General features: G+C 39.0%; 2 protein-coding genes across 4 annotated transcripts in view; one reads left to right on the forward strand and one right to left on the reverse strand.

The window, feature by feature from the left end:
• ATP8A1 (ATPase phospholipid transporting 8A1) overlaps positions 1 to 12,381 on the forward strand; it is a 250,687-nt gene extending 238,306 nt beyond the window's left edge. For all 3 annotated transcript variants that reach the window (XM_074951493.1, XM_074951492.1, XM_074951494.1), the window contains 2 exons: positions 6,734 to 6,825; positions 10,440 to 12,381. In XM_074951493.1, the coding sequence (XP_074807594.1) occupies positions 6,734 to 6,825; positions 10,440 to 10,537 (190 nt within the window). In that variant the 3' untranslated portion in view covers positions 10,538 to 12,381. The remainder of the gene's footprint in view (positions 1 to 6,733; positions 6,826 to 10,439) is intronic.
• A 6,498-nt stretch (positions 12,382 to 18,879) lies between these two features.
• SHISA3 (shisa family member 3) lies at positions 18,880 to 22,656 on the reverse strand. Its single transcript, XM_074950101.1, has 2 exons — positions 22,293 to 22,656; positions 18,880 to 20,583 (listed from the first exon to the last, which is right to left on the reverse strand). Exons 1-2 carry the CDS (start codon positions 22,654 to 22,656, stop codon positions 20,135 to 20,137), a joined length of 813 nt encoding a protein of 270 aa, XP_074806202.1. The 3' UTR covers positions 18,880 to 20,134.
• Between the last annotated feature and the right edge of the window lie 1,340 nt (positions 22,657 to 23,996).

The following is a 23,996-nucleotide window of genomic DNA, read 5'->3' on the forward strand; positions in this document are numbered from 1 at the left end:
AGTTTCATTAACAATTTACACTGGAAAATTGTAATAACCAACAGTAAATCTCCTATGTTGTAGCAGCCTATATGCACCAGACATATGTGCAAAACAAGTGGTTAAATAGTGAGCACACTTTCTAATATCAACAGACTGGAAATGAAAATCATCATTGTCATAAATATAAAGGGAAGGGTAAACCCCTTTAAAATCCCTCCTGGCCAGAGGAAAAATCCTCTCACCTGTAAAGGGTTAAGAAGCTAAAGGTAACCTCGCTGGCACCTGACCAAAATGACCAATGAGGAGACAAGATACTTTCAAAAGCTGGGAGGAGGGAGAAAAACAAAGGGTCTGTGTCTGTCTGTATGATGCTTTTGCTGGGGACAGAACAGGAATGGAGTCTTAGAACTTTTAGTAAGTAATCTAGCTAGGTATGTGTTAGATTATGATTTCTTTAAATGGCTGAGAAAAGAGCTGTGCTGAATAGAATGACTATTCCTGTCTGTGTGTCTTTTTTGTAACTTAAGGTTTTGCCTAGAGGGATTCTCTGTGTTTTGAATCTAATTACCCTGTAAGGTATCTACCATCCTGATTTTACAGAGGTGATTCCTTTACTTTTATTAAAAGTCTTCTTGTAAGAAAACTGAATGCTTTTTCATTGTTCTAAGATCCAAGGGTTTGCGTCTGTGGTCACCTATGCAAATTGGTGAGGATTTTTACCAAACCTTCCCCAGGAAGTGGGGTGCAAGGGTTGGGAGGATTCTGGGGGGAAAGACGTGTCCAAACCACGTTTCCCGGTAAACCCAGATAAAGTTTGGTGGTGGCAGTGGAAATCCAAGGGTAAAATAATTTTGTACCTTGGGGAAGTTTTAACCTAAGCTGGTAGAAGTAAGCTTAGGAGGTTTTCATGCAGGCAGTGGAAATCCAAGGGTAAAAAGGGTCCCCACATCTGCATGAAAACCTCCTAAGCTTACTTTTACCAGCTTAGGTTAAAACTTCCCCAAGGTACAAAATTATTTTACCCTTGGATTTCCACTGCCACCACCAAACTTTATCTGGGTTTTTTTATTCTGAGTAGATGTTAACTATTTAAATTCCAAAAATGTTAATTATTTCACTGCTATTTGTTGACGTAGAAACCAGCTACCACATTTGTCCAGTCCAGATTGTAATACTTTTTTTGCCCTGACATTGCATGTATTTGAATAAATGTTTCATAGGAATACGACTGCAAAGTTATAGAAATGGTATTTTTTCCTATTGAACATTCTTTTGAATACTCTGATAGGATCTTTGTCTTTAAAAATGAGGATTAAAATGCCATTTAGAATGGCATCATCTAAAATGTTTTATTTTTGAGTGATCTTCATTGCATTTTACATTTTAATATTGTATGTTGTAAAAGAAAGGTCTATAAGAATGGAATAAATAATCTCTAGAGCTGTTCCTCATATTTTCAGTCACATCCTCATTCTTCTCTGTTTTGATTTGAACACACCTAAATGGAAATCCTCAAAGAAGGTGTAAAAATTTCTCACCAATTTTTACTGCCAGTGCTTATATGAAACAAAAAAAGTTATTTATTTTTAAAAACAAGTTTTGAATTGTACATATAATGCACTTTAAAAGGTGGTCATAGCATGAAAATTAATTCTAAAAATGGCTTTCTAGAAATTTCATATTTTTTCTTCTCAGTGATTTCAGTATCAGATTTCTTAGGTTTGAAATCAAGAGATGTTTTTATTGTGATCAGTGCAAACTTAATATGAGTGTTCTTATTAAATCTTACATCCCTCCCAGTAATAAAGATTCCGCAATCTGAATTTTTCTGCCCAACTGTCAAATAAGATTTTATCTTGTACTTCAGTAAACAATACACCTAACACTAATAACACTAGTACAAATACATTTTCATCAGCAAAGTAAGAAAACAGATTTAGCAAGAAGGTGCCATTATTACACAGTCACTTTTCTAACTGAAAGAGAACTTGAATGTTTTAGCATCACTGACCAGAGAAGCCTATGGGAGCCTATAGTATATGACTGCCTCAATAAAACGGGTAGTTTGCAGTGAAGGTGGCTTGATTTTGTTATCAGATCCATTGTAATTGATATGCCAAGAAGCCTCTTGTGCCTAAAACTGAAATGACTAAAAGTAAGAGGATAAATGTTTTAAAAATAAACCATTATTTCAGACCTTCATTGCCAAAAAACATTTCCCCACCTCACACCCAACTCTTAAAATGTGTACTATTTCAGTATTTAAAAAAAATATTTTTACATAAGTAAAAAATTTTACTGGCATTGAATTGGGCATATGTGAACAGTAACATGACTAGTTACCTTGACTTGTGCAGGTGTACTGAAATATTGGTATGTCACAAGTGCCTCTTCTTAATATAGTCATATTATCTTTTTATGTAAGCCACTTTTAAATATTTTTAAACTAGAAATGTAATAGGAATATATAAAGCAATAAGCATTTTAGATGGCTGCAAATTTTAATCTGTTTTTGCTCATCGTAATTTACGTTATAAGATGCATTTAATTACTAGTTTATTTAAATCTTTAAACCATACAAGATAGAAGTTATTTAAGAATACACACACTTCATGTATTTGAATGGTGCTAATGTTCAGTCTGTGCCTCCTAGTGCACCTAATTAGCACAAATGCTGAGGTACTGTCACCTAGCACTGCTTATGTATCACACCTCACATTATATTACATTTGGCTCTGATAGATGTAGTTTATTTTCAGAACTCATTTTGAATGCCAAAAAGATAGTTACAAGTAAAGAGCATTATCCTACAATCCCTATTCAGGTGAATAGGAGTGCAGAACTGGGTCCCTATGTATTTGAAAATACAGTATGGAGTGAAAATAGAGTACATATCTTATCTAAGATGTCTGTCTGTCTTCAATTACATTTTCAGTTCAGATATTGAGCCCTATATAGTTGAGTCTTCATTATACACAAACTACCAATAAGAAGTTGTTCCATAACTAGTATTCAAATATGAACTTAAAGTGTGCATGTTTAAGGCCCACTTCTCAAGAGCTTACATATGCAAAAATACCCATCTGATGGCTTATTCCAGGCCATAAGCAGGAGATAATCATGGTAGTTCTGTAGGCACCATTCCAATGACCAGGGTTAGAGAGCTGGATAGAATGTGGCACTGTGGATCTCATTAGAGCAGGGGTTGCCAGAACAAAAGGGAGCCTATCGGGGAGGTATAGTTTGTCTTTAGTGTGGGCTCTGCATATACCTAGATGTCCCTTACCGCCAGCCCCTCACAGGCTCTGAACATTGTTGAAAAATTGAGTACATTAAGCATTGCACAAGCATCCCCTCCTAAAATCAAACATATTCAGTGCCCATTGTCACATAAGGTAAGTGCTGTCCCCAACCTTTTCAGTACCTCCTTCTTCAAGATTCTTCCCAAGATTGTTCTGTGAGCCAGAAGAACCTCAGCCCAGAGTCTGGCTTTGCCAAGTTTTTTCTCCAGTTCTTCCCTCCAAATCTGTCTGAATTTGTATAGTTAATTTTATTGTGTATTTAGTATCTTATGGGTAACTTTTTACTTTGAGATATTTTTATTTTGAGTTGTTACAAGATCTGGGTTGGTGCCGACATCATGGTTGCCCCTGAAATAACTAAGGCTTTGTCAATGTGAGAAAATTGCACTAATTTTAACTAAATTGGTTTAGAATCCAACTTAATTAAATTGGTGCATCCCCTTTGCTAACTAACATCTGTATCTCAAGCACTAGGGAGCAGCTTGCTCTCAGGACAACAGAAGTTCGCTCATGTAAAAGTCTATGTTGGATTTTGTCTTCCTCCAGTTATCATCAGTCAAGCAGGTCTTCAAGACATCTTTCAAGAAGGACATTAAAAATTGGATATAGTTGAGAGAAGAGCCCTGAGAATAATTAAAGGATTGGAACACATTCCTTATAGTGAAAGACACAATGAGCTCAATCTGTTTGTCTTACTAAAGATTACGTTAAGGGTGATTTGTTTACTCTGTAAGAACGAGATCTTCAAAGATGATCATTGGAAGTTAGGAACCTAAATACCTTTGAGGGTCTGGGCCTAAACACCTACATTGGGAACAGAAATTTTGCTTAATAAAGGGATCTTCAATCCTGCAGACAAAGGTATAACAAGATCTTATGGCCAGAAGTTGAAGCTAGACAAACTCACACTAGAAATAAGGCACACATTTTTAATAGTGATTAACCATTTAATGGTAATTAACCATTGGAACAACTTGCTGAAGGTTGTGGTGGATGCTCCATCACAGAAAATGTTTTATCTAAAAGATGTGCTCTTGTTAAATCACAACTGTTGGACTTGAATCAGGAATTAATTCAAGGAAATCTTATGGCCTGTGTTATGCAGGAGGTCAGACTAGATGATCACCATGGTCCCTTCTGGCCTTAAAAATGGATGAAAACGCTTCACAGTACATCCTAACTGAGCTTACTAAGGTTCCCAAGATTGCCATGAACACAGTTATAACTGAAACAGTTTCTTCACAGCTCTAAGGCTTCAGCAGGTAGCATGAGTTCAAAATGTTCCATTTTGAATTTTATCTGGGCACCCTGGGTCATGTTGATAAAGCAGCTCACACACAGAAGACAAAACATTCAGCACTGTTGTGTCTGACACTGAGGCCCAGTTCAGGGCATAGTTCCTGTGGTTTGCCTGAAAAGCCTGTGTAATACCATTCCCAGTCCTCATCTACATTCCGTCCCAACTCCTGCAGTAAATCTTCTTAAAATTATCAGAAAGTATATTTATCATGTTTCAAGCTCTCTATTGCTATGGCCAGTCCACTTATTTTCTAGTCACTAAATTAGGGTCTTATCCATGGGAAACTATAAGAATTTGGGAAGAAAGATACATTGTGAGGAGACAGCCTGTTTGTTTCCTGAAAACATCAAACCTTGTAACATTCAACCAGTGCCTATGTATCAATTGGTTAAAACTGCCATTCATTCCCTGCCCCACACACCCTTTTTTTTTCTACTTGTGCTCAGGTGAAGAGCTGTCTGGATCCTATTCCAGTATATTTTGCAGTAGCAGCACAAATAGTAATGAGGTGTCACTCTAAGTTGCAGAGTTTGGGGAGGGAGAAGAATGGACAGTATATAACTGGATGACACACAGAAGCCCTGCTTTAAACTCCCAGCAATGTGTATGTTACCAGAAATCTGCATGTACACCTACAATTTAGTTCTAGCTTAATTTTCAACCTGCCTAGGTGTGCACATAAATCTTTGAAAACCCTTTGTGCACAAAAGACCATGCGCCTACTACTTGCATTGTAAACGCATGCAAATATCTGCAAAAATATGTCCCTTGCTATTTACTTAGCATCTCTGAAAACAACTTGATAAAGTGCAGTACTCATTTGTAGCAAGGCAATCAGACACCTCCAGTAACAAAAATAGTGTTGATTCCTCTTATTTGAGTATGCTGTGCAGCTTTAAAATGTTAATCTCTAGCATTTAATTGTAATTATCATGTACTTCAGATTATGAAACGTTTGAAATCTATGAAACAATAGTAAACGGCATATTGTTTATATTTGTCAAAATGAATTGTTACTTTATATAAATGTACTTGTAGAATGTTTTCTTTAAAAAAAAAAAAAAAAAACACTTTACCAAAACAAGTCATGTATGTTACCATCAGGCCACTACCCTTTTTATATTTTCTAGTCTATATTTTCCACTGCATGCATCCGATGAAGTGAGCTGTAGCTCACGAAAGCTTATGCTCTAATAAATTTGTTAGTCTCTAAGGTGCCACAAGTACTACTTTTCTTTTTACCCTTTTTAAATTTGACATCTAGTCCAGACTCAAACCCCAGTCTCTAAAAATAGCGGATCATCTATCCACGGCACCTGTTTCCCAGGGACAGATCTTGAACAATTTCAAAAATTCTTGGCAACTCTGTTTTGGAGATAATTATTAAGGGCTGGATTATGTAAATTGTACATATCCTGTACTAAGGAGCAGTGCTGAGCTACACCCCTGGAAAGCAAGCACCATGAGGAATAATGTGCCAGACAAGCAGAACGCCTTCTGAGAGTTTCCCAGAGCTCACCAGAAGTGCAAACACTGCAACACCCTTCATGGAGGCAGCATACTCCGACACACACATGGCTGGCTGACGCATCCAGGGGCAAGACCTTAACGCCATCTCCTCCCTGCACTTCCCATCCCCTTTGGGGCACTATATCAGGGCAGGTAGGGAGTGATCCTTACACTTCTTAGTATGTAATGGCTGCAATTTTGCCTGGCCTTTATGCAGGTCATGCTGGGTTGGGGAAGTCTCTATCCCCTTCCCTTACACTGCACAACAAAAGGGCCAGGCAGAATCTGGCACTTAAATATTTTAATAGTATTGTTAGTTTATTTATTTGTATTGTGGTTACACCTAGAGTCCTCAATATGCTAGTCAGTGTATAAACTCATAACCACAAACCAGTCTCTCCCCAAAACTTACAAACATAAACCCAGTATTTGAAATACTTTAGTTTGCCACCATTTTAATCATATGTCTATTAATAATTAGGTCAGGTGCAACCTAAATAAAAGACTGATCACCGTTTTTTTCCTACCTTATAATGGGCAGTTTTTTAAGTTTGTCAGCCCTTGTTTAATGTCCCATGGGCAAACTATACATTGTCATTCATAAATTGACATATTTCACAAATTTCCACTTTCTTTCTAGCTTAACTGAAAGAGCTCAACTACTGAAGAATGTCTTTAAGAAGAGTCCTGTGAACTTGTACCGTTCTGAATCTCTGCAGCAAAACTTGCTTCGTAAGTGTTCAGTGTTTAAAAAGAATAACATGCGGTTTCAAAATATAGACACAAAACAATACTTTACTACAGTTGTTTGTCATAAAATGCAATATCTTGATTTCTGCTACAATGGACTATTAAAAACACTTTTTACAAGATATCTACCTAAAACAAACACACACCAAAATATACCTAAGATATTGATATATTTTAAGAAAGGGCAAATCTGTTTGGTGTTAAAACACTAAGTTTGAATTACAAACAGCTTTTATTACAAAGTATGATGATGTAAACTTTGGACCATCATCCTGAAATTGTTTTGATTTTGATTTTCCCAAAGAGGAAGGGCACCACTGAAAATATATATATGAAAATAAATATATATATATATATATATATATATAGTGTATAATGTTTTTTGTATGTGACTACATTTGTAATAGTATATATATTTGTACTAGCACATGTGGGATAAGTCTCATGTCTGAAATATTGGTATAGAGTGGTATGGCTTGTTCAGGAAGGACAGGCAAGGTGAAAAGGGAAAAGGTGTTGCATTATACATCAAGAATGTATACACATGTTCTGAAGGAGGTGAGAGGCAGACCAGTTGATAGTCTCTGGTTAAAAGTGAAAGGGGTTACATCATAGTAGGTAAAAAGAAAAGGAGTACTTGTGGCACCTTAGAGACTAACAAATTTAGTCTCTAAGGTGCCACAAGTACTCCTTTTCTTTTTGCAAATACAGACTAACACGGCTGCTACTCTGAAACCTATCATAGTAGCTGTGTACTATAGACCACCAAATCAGGAAGAGGAGGTGGATGAAGCATTTCTAGAACACATAACAGAAATATCCAAAGCACAAGACCTGGTAGTAATGGACGACTTTAACTACCCAGACAATTGTTGGAAAAGTAATATGTCAAAACACAAAATTCTCAGTAAGTTCTTGGAATGTTTGGGGACTACTTTTTGTTCCAGAAAGTGGAGGAACTAGTCTGGGGGACAGCCATTCAGGGAGAAATTGGTAGCAAATCTGAAGGCGGAAGGCAATTTGGGTGAAAGTAATCGTGAAATTATAGGTTTCATGATTTCTAAGAAAAGGAAGGAATGAGAACTGAAGAATAAGGACAATGGAATTCAAAAAAGCAGACTTTATTAAACTCAGAGAACTGGTAGGTAAGGTTCCATTGGAAGAAAATCTAAGGGAAAAAGATGTTCAGGAGAGCAGGCTATTCCTCAAGGCAGCAGTATTAAAGCATCCCGATGCAAATGAAAAATCGGAAGACTAGTAAGAGACTAATATGTCTCCATCTGAGCTCTTTAATGACCTGAAAATCAAAACCAAATCCTACAAAAAGTGGAAACATAGACAAATTTGCTAAGGACAAGTACAAAAGAATAGCACAAGCATGTCAGAACAAAATTAGAAAGGCTAAGGCACAAAATGAGTTAGACCTAGCAAGGGACATAAAAGGCAATAAGAAAAGGTTATTTAAGGAGCAAGAGAAAGACAAAGGAAAGCTTAGCTCTACTACTTAGTGGAAAAGAAGGAGTATAACTGATGACGTCAAGAACGCTGAGGTATTTGAAGCAAAATAGGTATTAGTCTTCACTGAAAAGGTTAATGGTGACCAGACACTCAACATAATTAATATTAACAACAAGGGGTAAGAAATGGAAGCCAAAATAGGGAAAGAACAGGTTAAAGAATATTTAGATAAGTTAGATGTATCCAAGTCATCAAGGCCTGATGAAATTCATCCTAGGGTACTTTAGGAAGTAGTGGAAGCAATCTCAAAACCATTAGCAATTATCTTTGAGAACTCCTGGAGGACAGGTGAGGTCCCAGAGGACTAGAGAAGGGAAAATATAGAACAAAGACGACCTGGGGAATTATAGACCAGTCTATACCTAACTTTGCTATACCTGGAAAGATTCTGGAACAAATTATTAAACAGTTTGTAATCTGTTGTCAAGACCAGATCATGCCAAACCAACCTAATTTCCTTGTTTGACAGGGTTACTGGCCTAGTGGATGGGGGGGAAACAGTAGATGTGATATATCTTGATTTTAGTAAGGCTTTTTTCACTGTCCCACGTGACATTCTCATAAGCAAGCTGGGGAAATGTGGTCTAGATTAAATTACTATAAATTGGGTGTACAACTGGTTAAAAGACCATACTCAAAGAGAAGTTATCAATGGTTTGCTATCAAACTGGGAGGGTGGATCTAGTGGAATCCCACCGGGGTCAGTTCTGGGTCTGGTACTATTCAGTATTTTCATTAATTACTTGAATAATGGAGTGGAGAGTACGCTTTTAAAATTTGAAGAAGACACCAAACTGGGAGGGGTTGCAAGCACTCTGGAAAATAGAATTAGAATTCAAAATGACCTTGACAAATTGTCAAATTGGTCTGAATTCAGCAAGATGAAATTCAGTAAAGACAAGTGCAATTTACTACACTTAGGAAGGACAAATCAAATGCACAGCTACAAAATGGGGAGTAACTGGCTAAGTGGTAGTACTGCTGAAAAGGATCTGAAAATTACAGTGGATCACAATTTGAATATGATGCAAAAATGTGATGCAGCTGTGAAAAAGGCTAATATCATTCTGGAGTGTATTAACAGGAGTGTTGTATGTAAGAGCCAGGAGATAATTGTCCCACTCTACTCGGCACTGGTGATGCCTCAGCTGGAGTACTGTTCCCAATTCTGTGTGCTACATTTTAGGAAAGATGTAGACGAATTGGAGAGTCTAAAGAAGAGCAACAAAAATAATAAAAGGTTTAGAAAACCAGACCTATGAGGAGAGGTTAAAAAAAAGTGGGTATGTTTTGTCTTGAGAAAAGAAGACTGGGGGAACTTGATAATAGCATTCAAATATGTTCAGGGCTGTTATAAAGAGGAGAGTGATCAATTCTTTCCATCTCCACTGAAGGCAGGACAAGAAGTAATGGGCTTAATCTGCAGCAAGGGAGATTTAGGTTAGATGTTAGGAAACTTTCTAATCAGAAGTGTGGTTAAGATCTGGAATAGGCTTTGAAGGAAGGTTGTGCAATCCCCATCATTGAAGGTTTTAAAAAACAGGTTGGACAAACATCTGTCAGAGATGGTCTAGGCTTACTTGGTCCTGCCACTATGCAGAGGGCTAGACTTGATGACTTCTCAAGGTCCCTTCCAACCCTACATTTCTATGATTCTGTGATATATAATCACCTTTAATTGAATCTATTGCCTTTTTATGGCATTCCCTGGATACTGTACAGAATTATTTCTGTTGTGCTTTCTGTCTCCCAGTATTATGAAAGGATTTGAGTTCTTCTCTCTCCCCGCCCCCTCTGAAGATGTGGTTATTGGTATTTGACCAGTCTCTACCTAACTTTGATACCTGGAAAGATATTCGAACAAATTATTAAACAGTTTGTAAGCTGTTGTAAAGAACCAGATCATGCCAAGCCAACCTAATTTCCTTCTTTGACAGGGTTACTGGCCTAGTGAATGGGGGAAAACAGTAGATGTGATATATCTTGATTTGGTTTCATTGAAATATGAAATCTTCCAATTCTATAGAATATCTGAAACAGTAATCAGTGTTTAACTATTTTCTGTTTTGTATCTGCAGATGGCTATGCGTTCTCTCAAGATGAAAATGGAATAGTTTCCCAATCTGAAGTAATAAGAGCTTATGATACCACAAAACAAAGACCTGATGAATGGTGAAGGAATACAGCTTGCGACAGAGAGCCCTTAAAATTACTTAAGTAAGACAAACTACTAGATCTTTGCTGGGATCTGCTAGCAGGATCCAATCACAAAGATTACAGAAAGATCCATGATGATCTTATTCCATAAAGTTTGGATTAGTGTATTCAATAGACATAAGCACTGTGCAACTCTACTGTAACACATCATCTCTAGACATTTTTAAAAAGTATTTGCTTTGTCTTTGTAAACAAAGGTTGAAAATTACCTTGTGTTTTGCCAGATCGCGTATTTACAAAGAGGCTGAATCAGTATTGTTCATATATCATATTACTTGGGACATCATTAATGGTCAGATTACCACTATACATAGATTATTAACATTTGTGCAGGTTCATAAGTGGTTATACATTTAAAGTACAGTTGGTAACAAGCCTTTGATTTCAACAAGTGCTGACTAACCAACATTTTAATGGTGTTAACTCACCCTATTGAGCAAGATTTCAAACCAAGGTGTATATAGGTGTTTGTGTCAAACTAGCCTAAAAAATATGTTTGCCAAAGAAGTTCGATAATTGCAATTCTCAAGAATTTCTAGTAGTCATTTGCAGAGAAATTGAAAAGGAAATTAACTTAAAGTGCTGATGTCAGAAATGTATGTTTGATTCTCCATACTTGATAAAAATACAGCATAATGAGCCTAATTCGAGTTGCCTTCATGGCACTTGCTTTCAGATCTGTGAAACTTTGCACCTTTGGTCTGATAAAAGCTTTTTATTTTTTATTGTTTAATATGGCTGCCACCTTTTAGCATGGTGCTCATATTTCCAAGTTTTGTTCAAGTTACAAACAAAACGAAAATTGCTCTGTCTTACCTTTCTTCATCATAATATAGCCATTTTTGCAATGCTTGTGCTTTATATGCACATCTGGTCACAATTTGATCAGAAAAGTTTGTCCTAATTCATAAAAACAGATTATGGGCTATTTATGGGCTTTTCACCATTTTTATTCTAAAGTTATCTGGAACATGACTTGTTAAAGCAATGTATGCCCTTTAGCTCTGTGTGGTGTGTACTCTTCCATTTGCACCAGAGTCACCTCCTACTATGCACCCAAATATACTGAAGTAGTTCTTTACAGCTTATTTGTCACATAGCAAACCTCCATACTCTCAGCTTTTAACAGAAATGAAGAGAAAATGCACAAACGAAAACAAAATTTTCCACAATTTGCTCAGCTCAGCAATGTAAAAGTTACACTTCGCACCAGGAGTACACTGTAATTAGAAATTTTTAAAAATTAATTACATTTGGCATGTCTCTGCCCACTATCAAATGATGGCCTAACTTTTTCAGATGTTATATCTATTTGTGACAATGGCACAGTGAGAGTCCAATTTAACTTTTTTTTTAAAGTTTGTCTGTTTTAATACTGACCTAAAGTCCACTATAATAATTTAATTTTAATTTTATTTTATATGGAGAAAAATGCTTCTTAGTTTTTAAATTTTTCTGACTGCTAGGCTAAGTAAAATAGATACAACTGACATTCAAAGTAAAACTGTATGTGAGAATGGAACAGAAATTTTCCCATTCTCCTTTCAGGTTATTAAGAACTTCATTCTTATCACTTTTTGTCCTCAGAATCATCCAATCTAGATAGTAAATAACAAGCAGTATATCTCTTCAGCTATTCCATATCCTACCAATCATTTCTTGACCGTTCATATACTTATTAAGAACAAAACTTTGTCCCCTTGCCTTTCAGCACTATGCAGGTTCCACATATCACTTCCCTATACTACATAACTTCCTTACCTCTCATTTTGAGAAAATATACAAATCACATCATACATCAAAGCCCCAGCAAGGAAGACACCATATGAAAGTACATACTTAGGAGGACAAATTGATGGAATGGCCCTCCACATTTCATATGTATGTTATGCATTCTCTTCCTCTCCCTTTCCCTGAGTGATCTTTAAACACAAGAGAACACAGAAGACATAGGGACAAAGAAAACGTATTCCACTAGAAACAGCACTGTTAGTCAGTCATGCAGAGAAGAACTGCCTTCAGAAAAGCCATTTCAGGCATAGATAAATAGATGGATCAATATGGGAGGGCCATATCACTTGACCTAAGGCAAGAAAAAAAAATTGGGGGCATGCCTCTTTCTTAAAATATGGATCCCTATTTTTGGCATCCATCGGAGAATGACTGACTTCAACAAATTTCTTAAATGACATTCCTCAGTGACTTAACTAATGTAAAACAATTCAGTCCATGCCTCTCTTTAAAAGTAAATGCATTTTTAACCATCCTTTTCAGTTGTGAAAGGCATAAATATTGATTTGGCAAAAATTATGCAAAGCAAAGAAATGTAGTGTAAACCATTGTATTGTGATGAAATTTACAAGCAGCTTCACTTTTATCCTGGGTTTACCTTCCTATAAAATAAAGCATGCTATATTTACAAGAATTCAGAAAATTAAGATGCCCTGCTACCTACAGCTGGTGACAAAAATGACATGCAGTTTACTCCCATTCCATTTTTCTTTATTGCTAAGAAGGTAGAGGGCTATTAGCACATCTTGTTGAGAGCCTGGACTCATATTGGAATTCTGGCTGGTGATGTTGCATTATGTTATATATTGCTCTATTTCCAAAGCAGGTGTAAGCTCATCACCATGTGTGTCATCCTTGTGTGATTACACATTTTAATTTTAAGTAGTGCCTGACAAAATGTATTTTGAGTTTGAGTTTGTATATATACTTTTATTCTGCAATTGTCAGTCTGTTTTGGATATATTTTCACACATACTAGATGTTGCTTATTGTCTGATGATAATCAATTGTGAGATAATAGTCCTGCTTAGAAAGTTAGTAAAAAAAAAATGCTTTTTGTACTGCTTATACAGTTCCACTTCAAAATATAAGATCACCTCAGCAAAGTGTCCCTGTGTAAACCAGATTTAAAAAAAAAAATCAGTTCAGGTATACAATACACAGTTTATTTGCACACTGTTAAAGTGCATAGAAAGATAGTATATTATTTATTTAGTATACCATGTGTTTGTTTATTTGAGCCATTGGTTATGCAGGTATTTATTTTAATGAAGAAAATAGTTTAGTCAAATTACAATAGCTAATCATAATGCATTTATTCTGATCACTTAAACCTTTAATTTTGTGTGAATAAAGTCCAATATGGAATTCACATGGTAATTTGCAGTCTGCCTTATGTGCACTGCATAACAATTACAAACTATCATTAAAAAATGTTCCTTCAATTAAGCCAAAACAGTGCCAGTCAGAAATCAATTGATCCTGTGTGCGTATTGTTATTTTAATTACTTAAAAGAATGCAACAGTTATTCAAAAGGCTAATTAATTGTTACAAAATTTTATTCAGGCTAATCATCATTTGTATTTGGACTTTCTTTTGCTATTTCCTGATTTTAGGCATATATGTGGAAAGCAGCCTCAATAGATTTATAATAATTCATCTTTCTATTTGTGTAAAGATGATAGAGAAAATATTTTGAGACAGTAACAGATAGCTAAAGATTCCTATAAACCCCATAAAATACACTATATCACAAAAATATCTTTTACAAAATGTCACAAGGAGCTTCCTTTGTTGCCTTAACCTTGAATTGGAATGTACATTAAATTGAAGGAAGGGAAAATAGTGTTTTCCCTTTTTTTTTATCTTGATTTATACTATGTAAAAGCAGCTGTAGTTTTGATGAGTTAATCATCATGTCTGCATGAATTAATATTTCAAAGTTTTCTGAGCTAATACATGGTTGTTGCAGTTGTCATTTTTCTGCCTTCATTTATAGACTCACAACATAATGTATCCAGAAGTTAATGATCTGGAAGCTAATTAATTGGTCAATTCAACTTTGTCAGTACTGGGTATATTCTTTCCTAGCAAAACTCAACAAATGTTGTCTGATACATCTTCATTAAATGAGGAATATTTTAGCATTCCAAAAACTTGTGCCTGATCCTGCAAACCCTTTCTCCCATTGGATTCAGTAGTTCTACGAATAAAGACTACTTGTGTGAGTAAGAATTTGCAAGATTGGGCCCTTTGTTTTTTACGTATTTTGAATTAAACATAAGCGTTTTCATACATACAACAATTCGTAATGGCAAAGCTGTGATCAGAACATGTAAAGCTAAAATCATGTTTTAGTGTTTCTTTATTCTAGACTAGAAGCCATAAATGCATTAATATGGTTTTTCTTGTTTGACTTGATTTTCATTAAGTATTTCAGTGTTTCAAACTGCTGTGAAAGGCAGCTACTATGTCAAAGCAAAGTTTGTGTTCAAGGTAAGGTAGGATTTTCCAGCTCCACTGAACCATTACTGCTGAAACTGTTGTGGAAATTGTGAAGCTGCATGAATGGAGAGTTTTTGATTCAGTGTTTATGGTAGTTTTTCTCAGGTTTAGTTTTAACTGGACATTAAATGCCCTGTGTGTTTTATTAAATTTTAGTAACGCTTTAAGTTCTATGCAGTGTTACATGTCATTGGCATTTTGTGAATGTGCATGTTTTGAACTGCAAATTTTTAATGTTTTGTCTTTTAATTGTTATTAAAAAATTGAATAAACTTTGCCATTAAATAAAAAAAACTTTGAAGGTTTTGGTTTCAAGTGCTACAAGTAAAGTTCAAAGGAAAACTTTTTCATATTTCATTGTTTCTATTTTAATCAATTGAAATGAGGCATACTGGAAATAAAATAACTTCCACACTAGTACCTGTACACTTTTGTATTACTCTAGCAAATGGAGAAAATAGCAAAGTATTCTACAACTTTTAATAAATATGATTGTTTGCAGAGGCCCACTCGTGGTCTCATTGAAGTCAATGAGGAGTTTGCTTTAAACATTGAAAAAGGACCATGGAAGATTGCAACTAACCCAGTGAGGCATGGTCTGAGGATACTCATGGTAAAGAACAGGAAGAGCACCCTTTCAAATAGGAAAGCTTTTCAGTGAAGGAGCCAGGGAAGAGACTGATTAAAAGGGAGTCTTGTTTGACTTTTATGAGGGCTTGGTGTTAAAGGTCCATCATCCACTGTCACTGCCAAAAGATGTTTCTCCCTTAATGGTGTGTATCACCTGAACAAGAGTGGGAGTGTCCAGGCCAGAATTGAAGTGTGGTAGTCAGGTATTAACTCCTTATGCACATGGAGTTAATTTCAAAAGTGACAGGGGATGTAAGTTGATCAGAAAAGAGTATTAAAGTGACAGATTATTTAAAAATGCAGATATTTTGCAGTTAGTGTGCAAAATAAGTTTAACACAGACTGATTTGGGATTCTTTCAGGGACATATGTAGCGAGCAGATGAAACTCTCTCACTGAAGTCAGTGAATCCAAATCTGCGCCCTTACTACACTGCAAATACAGAATATTCCTGTTCAAGTCAACTGCGTGACTCCAGATTTCCACAAGAGAAATCGGAAGCAGAATTTGGCCCAATAACCTTCATATTGCTGTCAAGTTATAGATACTCGCAAGAAGTATATCAGGGACTTTGCATTGTCAGTTGTATCACTCCAGTTCTGGTTTTCAGAAGTAGTGAACAACCACAACTCCAGTAGAAGTCAATTGGAGCTGCAGATGCACAGCACCTCTGAAAAGTAAATCCATAATGTGCATGAATCTGACAGTATTCAGTTACTAGTCTTGATTATCCTGTCACTTGTACTTATTTTAGACTGATGTCACCCCACTGAAGTTAGTGGAGTTAATTTACACTAGTAAAAGTGGGAAAAGACTCAAGCCCCTTGTGCTCACAATGCTGATTAATCTAAATTGCAGTATTACACTGCATAAACATATAAGCTATATTAACCTAATTCATTTCATGCATTTTGTTCAAACATTCACCACCTAATCCCTTCAAAACAAACACTTTAACTGGTTGTTAAAACTACATCACAGACCTGAATGTGATTTACCTTTTAATGTATCTATAATAGGTTAGCAGATTATTATAGTTTATGGATTTTTTTAGCGTCCATATTGCCATAGCTATAGTTCTTCCTGTTCATTGGAGATGAAATTCACCATTCCTACATGTAGCCCAAATAAATCAGACTTTGTGCTGGAGAGCCTACAGGGATAGGGGAAATTCAACCTTAAAACCATAAGCAGGCTGTGATCATTATTTCAATCCATGGACTTGAATAATGTGGCTTGTTGCCCACCCATAGGGTTTTGTCACTAGCTCCAGATAAACGTGGATACAGTAATCCAAGGACCCTCTTTCCAGGCTTCCCACCTCAAGTGGCACACAGGTTATTGAAAGGCCCATCTGCACAGCTGCTTCATCCACACCCCTCATTTGCCAAGGTCTAAAGGCTCCATCTTGCAAGATTCCAAGAACCTGATCCCAATCCTACATTAAAATAGTCAGGTGCATGAAGCTGAGCAAGTGCTTTACAGAATTAGGGCCAGAGTATTTGACATCTTGTAGGATCCTGCCCTAAAGTCAGATTTTGTGGCATAGGTTTCCTTTACTCACATTAGCTAATGCTTAAACAGTGAAACTACCTGTGTGAGTAAGTAGATCAGCATTACTAAAAGTTGCAAACGCTGTACCGATGTTATTAATGCATTTGTAGATTCATACTTTAAAGTCAGAAGGGACCATTATGATCATGTAGTCTGACATCCTGCATAACACAGGCCACAGAATTTTATCAAGTCTGTAACTTATAGTTGCAATGGAGCATAATTTAAGACAGAATCCACCACATCCCTAAATAAGTGATTCCAGTAGTTAATTGCCTTCACTGTTTTACACTTTTTCCTAGTCTGAATTCATGTAATTCTCAGATTTCACTCACTGGATTGTGTTATGCTTTGTCTGCTAAATCCTCTCCTCATGTACATAGTTGTAGACCGCTATCACATCTCCTCTGATCCATATCTCTCTCTCACATGGTAGTTTTCAGAGTAATAGCCGTGTTAGTCTGTATTCGCAGAAAGAAAAGGAGTACTTGTGGCACCTTAGAGACTAACCAATTTATTTGAGCATAAGCTTTCGTGAGCAGTGCCACTCTTAATAGTTGTGTGAACAGATCTTACAGGCTGCTCCCAAACAATGACACAGTTAATTTACTATGTAAACTCTTGGGTAATTTTTTCCAGAAAATATGTAATACTTTCTTTAAGGACCTAGTCCTGTATGCCTTATTCAAACAAAACTCCTGCTGAAGTCAGAATCAGGCCCTATAGGACATTGACAGAGATGTGCAAAATTCTACCTTCCCCCTTCCTGGAGAGAAGTAATTTTTTTCTTTGATAAGTGAATACAGTGAGTTAGTTTCTTCATAATCATCATGCTAAGGGTTGGGCAAATAGATTTTTTTTTAACCTAGACTGGTAAATTTTCATAGCAATTTTACGAGGATGTGAAAAGATTTTAAATTATTTTTAAATGTATCCATTATTGTATTATGATTTTAGGTGTGAATGGAAGTCAAAGTCCATACATTTTCAATATTAGCTGCATATTAGATTTAAAATGTCAAATGTATAGAATCAAGAGAATCTTCTTCCCCTCACTTATACAGTTCTACTAACACTACATTTTTAGTAGAAATGGCTATTGACACTTCATGTTGACAATGCAATGAAAAAATATATGAAAAGATTATGGAAAACTATAACTGGAAAACTAGAATATAAAGTAAAAAATGAAATACCTGAGCATTTATTTTTAAAGAACAAAATTCTACTTAAATCTAGAGGAAAAATAAATTACATTCAGAAAGATCCCTAGCCTGCTCCCACTGAAGTCAATCCCATTGACTTCAATGAGAGCAGAATCTGACTGAAGTGTATGGTAAGCAGAGACAGAAAGCAAACTTTTCTGGAGAAATGGCCCACATTTTTAATGTAAAAAGGATGGACATTATTTTCACTAAATTCCTTAATTTTATACTAATTTAAATATGCTTTTGATAATTAAACTTGCCCTAATGCTTGTGTAATGGAACTGTCAATTATAATAAAATATTTCAAGAATACCTAGCACATCTGCAGATGTGGTTTGGTAAGATAAGCAAGTTCAGTGTAGCGATACAGAAAACCCAAAGAGACAGAATGGCTTTATCTATGTACAGAAATACATGCAAGGTAGAGGCCCTGATTGGACTCATTTTTCCTTTCCCTTGACTTGTTTTTGTGTTAATGTTTGTTTGTTTTTTGGTTTATGTTGGTTGGTTATTTTTGGAAGGACACAGAGGAAGAAACATAGTCCTATAATGAGATATTGTAAATTCAAGCAGTGTAGTAAACAATTTAATATAATATAATTATCTTTATTTTATATACACGTTAAATTCATCAGTTATGTTAATCTGACTAGTTAACTGCATATTCAACACTGTTATAAACTATATTAAATCTGCAGCATCACAGGTGTATGGATGTAAAATAGTTTGCAAAAGAACAAAATTTACTACTACTTTTGATGTACAGAAAACAAAATATGAATGTATTGATACTGTATCCAAATGAACATTGCTTAATAGGTTCACAGTTTCTGAATGGCATTTTGTAGAGAATTACAACCAAATTAAAATTTCAGCCAGTTTGACATAAAACAATTCAATATGACTACTAAATAATTAATGTTGTGAATGCTGTACATACATTTTAAATTACAAATTTGTCTTTACATTTTATACATTACTAATTTTACAAATAGAACTTGAAGACCACTTTGTCCACTATGTATTTATATAAATGTTGCTGAACGAAATGCTGACAGAAAATTCTCCTTTCATAAAAATGCTTTGAAGTAATGATGCTTTTAGGATTTTACATGGACCATCTCTTAATGTGCAGGCTGTACTTTTTCCATATATAATGATCTGACTACTGGGAGCTTGGGCATGTTTTAAACTAAACTTAAACAATATTAAAATATCTCGCCCTATCTTTCTAACGCTTTACTTTCAAAAAATAAAGTTTATGATCCATAATCTCGGTTATATTATGTGCACTTTAAAAAAATCAGATTCTGGTATCTATAACCGTATACAATTCCCCCCCCCCTTCCTCCCCATTTTTATAGCTTTCTTCCCTCAACCCCAGGTCAGGATCCTGCAACCCTTACTCACCTGAGCAGTATCAATGCCGTAAATGGGACTATTCTGGTGAATAAACAATTGTTCAAGAGTTGCAGAATCTTGTTGGTTTGTTATAACCGAGTTAATATCATTTGGAGCTCAAAAGTAATGTATAACTCTTCTAGCTATGTTAATAATAATTTTATCCCAAATTGGTCTTCTACATCTCTCTGAAGAAATTCTGCACACATTAGAATAAGTTACCAAAAGGTCACTTTTTGAAAGAAATAAATGTTTAAAATGTTTCATAATTTATATGCAGTTACATACAAGGAAACTGTTTTACGACTAAAGTAAGTATTTGTACCAGTTTCTACACAATCGTGCACTTTTCAATGGGCAACTCCCCTATTCAAATGGTTTTGAGTTCAATAACTACAGATCATATTAATGTGAAATGTACAAGGCAGCAGTATACCTCCTATGGCTATATTACTTTTGAAAACTCCTAGCTAAAATCTGGGCAGCTCCTCCCAGCTAGGGAAGGTTCTGGTTGGAGAGGATAGCCAAAATAGGGTGCTGACACCAAAAATCCAGCTGGTTGAGTTAGGTGGATAGAATGGCCGGTTTGTAAGCAGCCAGATGTGTAAGGTGACGGTGGAGATGCCACTAAACACCCAGATTCTGCCCTGGCGAAAGAGAACCTGCGAATGGAGCCTCCAGTAGAATTCGAACTGGTTGCAGTACTGGACTGTCTGGACGGGGTCCGGACGCTAGTGGAGGTCAGGATCATTGGAAGAGTCTCGATCTGATAGCTTCGAAGAGAGAATCGTATTGGCTGCTGTGATGTTTGTTTAGGTCTTAAACACGTGCAACAATAAACCGCTACCAGCGAACCCACAATAATGAAGGCGATGAACATGGATCCAACAATAAGGAAAGGAACGTAGATCGGCTCTGAATGAAAAATAAATAAGTACATTTTAACACTCCGAAATAGCTCGTCTATTTAACTCTGCAAAGTTTTCAAAGTCCCACATTATTCTTAAATTCTCATCAACTACCGCGCTTCTTAAAATATACTCCTTTCACGTATTACAAATAAACTGTGTAAACTGCGTGCCACCGGCAAGTATGATCTGATACTAAAAACTTCACTGATCGTGCAATAAGCTGCATTTGATTTTTAATTAGCCTTTAGTTCCTACATGCAGAAATTAAAATTATTTCCTGCAGACAATTTTAATCGAATAATTCTGAGCGTTAATATTTTAGATCAATATTGGAATCCTGGATGGTTAGTCCGCATCGTCCCCGTTTGCTGCATGAGTATAGTTTGCAGTGCTCGGTTCGGTTTTCCCTTTGTTCAGGAATCATGCTCCGCTTTTCCAACAAGCTTTTTCGGAAACTTACTCACTGCTGCAAATTATAACTGCCTGAAACTATGGACTAACTCTTCCAAAGCTCCAGCCCCTTTTTAGACGCAAGTAACTTCAGAGTGATTGATTTTCAGCAAAATATCTTTCAGCTCTTTTGCTGGATGACTTGTTTGTGTATATAGATATAGATAGCAGTGACATTCCTGGGACCCTACTCTGATTCTTTTTACAGTTAAAGTTAGTCACGTCTAGAAAAGAAAAAATAAAACGGCCACGGATGTGGCTTTCCAGCTGCTCGTTCGCTGCACGGTCACGAGCTCTTTAAACTTGCCTTTTGGTTGTATGGGATTTAAACGTTTGGGCCACTTCTAAACTGTGGGAGTGCTTAAACCAAAGCCGCGTTGCCAGCAGCTGTTGACTTGATTTGAACAGTCCCGAAGCGCTCTTCAGACGACGCTGGCCGGGGGAGCCCGGCTTCCATTCGCCTTAAGGCGGCGGGTTTTATTTTCGCTCCGGATGCTCCAGCAACACCTTCGGCCAGTTAAGAAGCGTAAAAATAACCCGCCTCTGCCCGCCCTCCGCGCAGCCCAGGACGCGGTAACGCGGCTTCCCGTTTGGCTGCTTAAAAGCCCAACTAGCGCGGCCAGCTTAGCCCCGATTTCCGAGCGGGCTGCCCGGCCCCGGGGCTGCGCCAGACGGCGCCCCCCGCACCCCGCTCGGCGGAGCCCAGGGAGCGATCGCAAGAGCCCGCCCAGCAGCGGGGAGCGGGCAGCGGGTGGCCCGGGCCGCTGCGGGGAAGGGCTGTCTGCCCCTGCCTGGCCGCCAGCCCCGCGCGGCACCCGGGCCGCAGGCAGCCCCGGCGAGCCCGGGCTCCACAGCAGCTCGCGTGCGCCCTGGGGCGCCGCCGCCGAGCCGTCAGGGAGGGGCCGGACTCAGCCCCGTGCCAGTCTCTCCCTTCACCTGCCGCCGCGGCGGGGCCCGGAGCAGCCTCCGGCCGCCCCGTGCCTCACTCGCTTCCCAGGGAAGTTGTCGGCAGCTTTCTCCGCCCGGCCCGAGCAGGCCGCCGGCAGGGGCGCGGGCGGGTTGCGCTCCGCAGCGACGGGCCGCGCTGGCTCGGCGAACCGCGGCAACTTCCCGCTTGGGAGCCGCCTCGGGCTCCATGGCCCCGCGCGTTTGCTGGTCCCGAGCGCAGGCTCCGCGCTGAGGCCACGCGCCCGTCCCGCGCAGCAGCTGCAGCCTCCGGCCCGGGCCGGAGGAAGCAGCGGAGCCCGCGGGCCGGACACTCACGGGCTGTCACCCCCGGGTTCGGCGGCTCGCGGTCGTTGGTGCAGCCGCCCTGCTCCAGCCGGGCCTCGGCGGCGGCGCAGCAGTAGCGCAGGGCGCAGGAGCCGCAGCAGATGGTGGCGTCCGGCGTGTCGAAGTCCTCGGGGCACTGGAAGCCCTCGTGGTAGCGGCCGTGCCCGTCCACCCAGCCGTGGCAATACTCGCCCCCCGCCGGCTGGGCGGTCGCGCCCCAGCCCAGGAAGCCCAGCAGCAGGTAGCGCAGCAGCAGCCCCCGGTCCCCCATGGCGGCGGCGGCGGCGGGACCCGCGGCCGGCTCAGCCCAGGCTCGGCGCCTCGCGGCGGCGGCGCCTTCTGCTCGCGGCCACATCCCCGGCGGGCTAGGCGAGCGGGGCTGCCCCCGCCGGCCGCGCTGGAGGCGCACACGGGCTGCTGCTGCGCCGCTCCCCGCCCGGCTCAGAGCGGCCCCCCGCGCACCGCGCCCATGGGGGGCCGGGGGAGGCGGCTCTCCTGAGCGCAGCCCCCCTTGCTCAGGGCGAGCCTGTCGGAGGGGAGGGCGCTGAGCTCCCGGTCCCCGCTGGACTCTCAGCCCTGACTGCCTGGGGGAGCCGCGCACAGAGCCCCGCCGCCAGGGATTTCCCTAGGACCCCCGCCCCCGAATTTCCCCAACACCCCCCCTTACATGCAATGTTTCCAATTTAGTCCTTGGTTGGACATTTGAATTGAAACTGAAACAGTAATACACACTTTAAAAGCATATACTGTCCTTGAGAAAATACTTGTACCTGAGCAAGCATAGGGGGGTTGAAGTCTGAACAAAGCCTAGCTTCCTCCTACACCTGCTATTTATGACAATGTCCGCACATTTGTTTGGGCTGTATGGGCCTACCTAATAGTTTCAAATTATTATTTATAAGCCAGGTGTGAATGAGCTCTCTCCTGACAGCTAGTGATGAGCCAGGGGTGGGTGGAAAGGTTTCAGGGCCAGACTGTATTTACATGAACACACCTACTCTGCCGCCACATCCAGCACACAGACAGCACACAGAGCGGTGCTGCTCAACTGATCAATTTTGGCTGGTGTTGGGTTACAAATCACTTAAGTATTAAATGTGGGGGTCATGAAATGTTGTTATCCTGATTCCCTCCTGCTTCATTTGTGCTAGGGCTTGCCAGGGTTCATAGCCCTGGGACCTCTGGGCTTGTCACATCAGTTACAAAAGTAACAAACTTGCTTGAGCCCTGGGCACCGCTTTCATTACAAATTAAGCACTGGTCACCCTCAACTGAACTGCATTCTCTAAGCAGGAGGTTTGGATGCCACATCCTAGTGAAGAGAGAGCAGGTGGAGCACAGGTGTTTTGCTTGGTGGTGTGGGCTCTGAGTTACAGGCACTATTTGACCTGCCCCTTTCTCTTGTTTAGGGAGAGAGCTGATTAGGCTCCATAGAGAGTCTTTTGGTTTGTTAAGTGACTTTTAGAGCTGAAATCACTGATAAGCAGGTCTAAGTGCTTAGATCTGCTGTGGGACAGTGTTTCTGTGGAAGAGATGGCCCAGTCTGCACTAGCACCGAAGTTCCCGCACTGAGAGCTGAAATTACTGAGAGCTGAGTGGAACCTCGAGAGACCGACCCGCAGAGGTCACGGTGGCAGCAGAAGGTGACAGTGCAGGGACATTGGGGACAGAGCGGTAGAGTGAAAGGTGGCATGA

Source organism: Natator depressus, chromosome 4 (assembly GCF_965152275.1).
Source record: "Natator depressus isolate rNatDep1 chromosome 4, rNatDep2.hap1, whole genome shotgun sequence".
Classification (NCBI taxonomy): Eukaryota; Metazoa; Chordata; order Testudines; family Cheloniidae; genus Natator; species Natator depressus.

Bases quoted from the DNA above. Each gene is read 5' to 3' on its own strand.
- SHISA3 (XM_074950101.1), bottom strand. From the start codon at position 22,656: ATGTGGCCGCGAGCAGAAGGCGCCGCCGCCGCGAGGCGCCGAGCCTGG. The intron at 20,584-22,292 runs GTGAGTGTCCGG...TTTTTCATTCAG, and splicing joins GAACCCGGGGGTGACAGCCC to AGCCGATCTACGTTCCTTTC.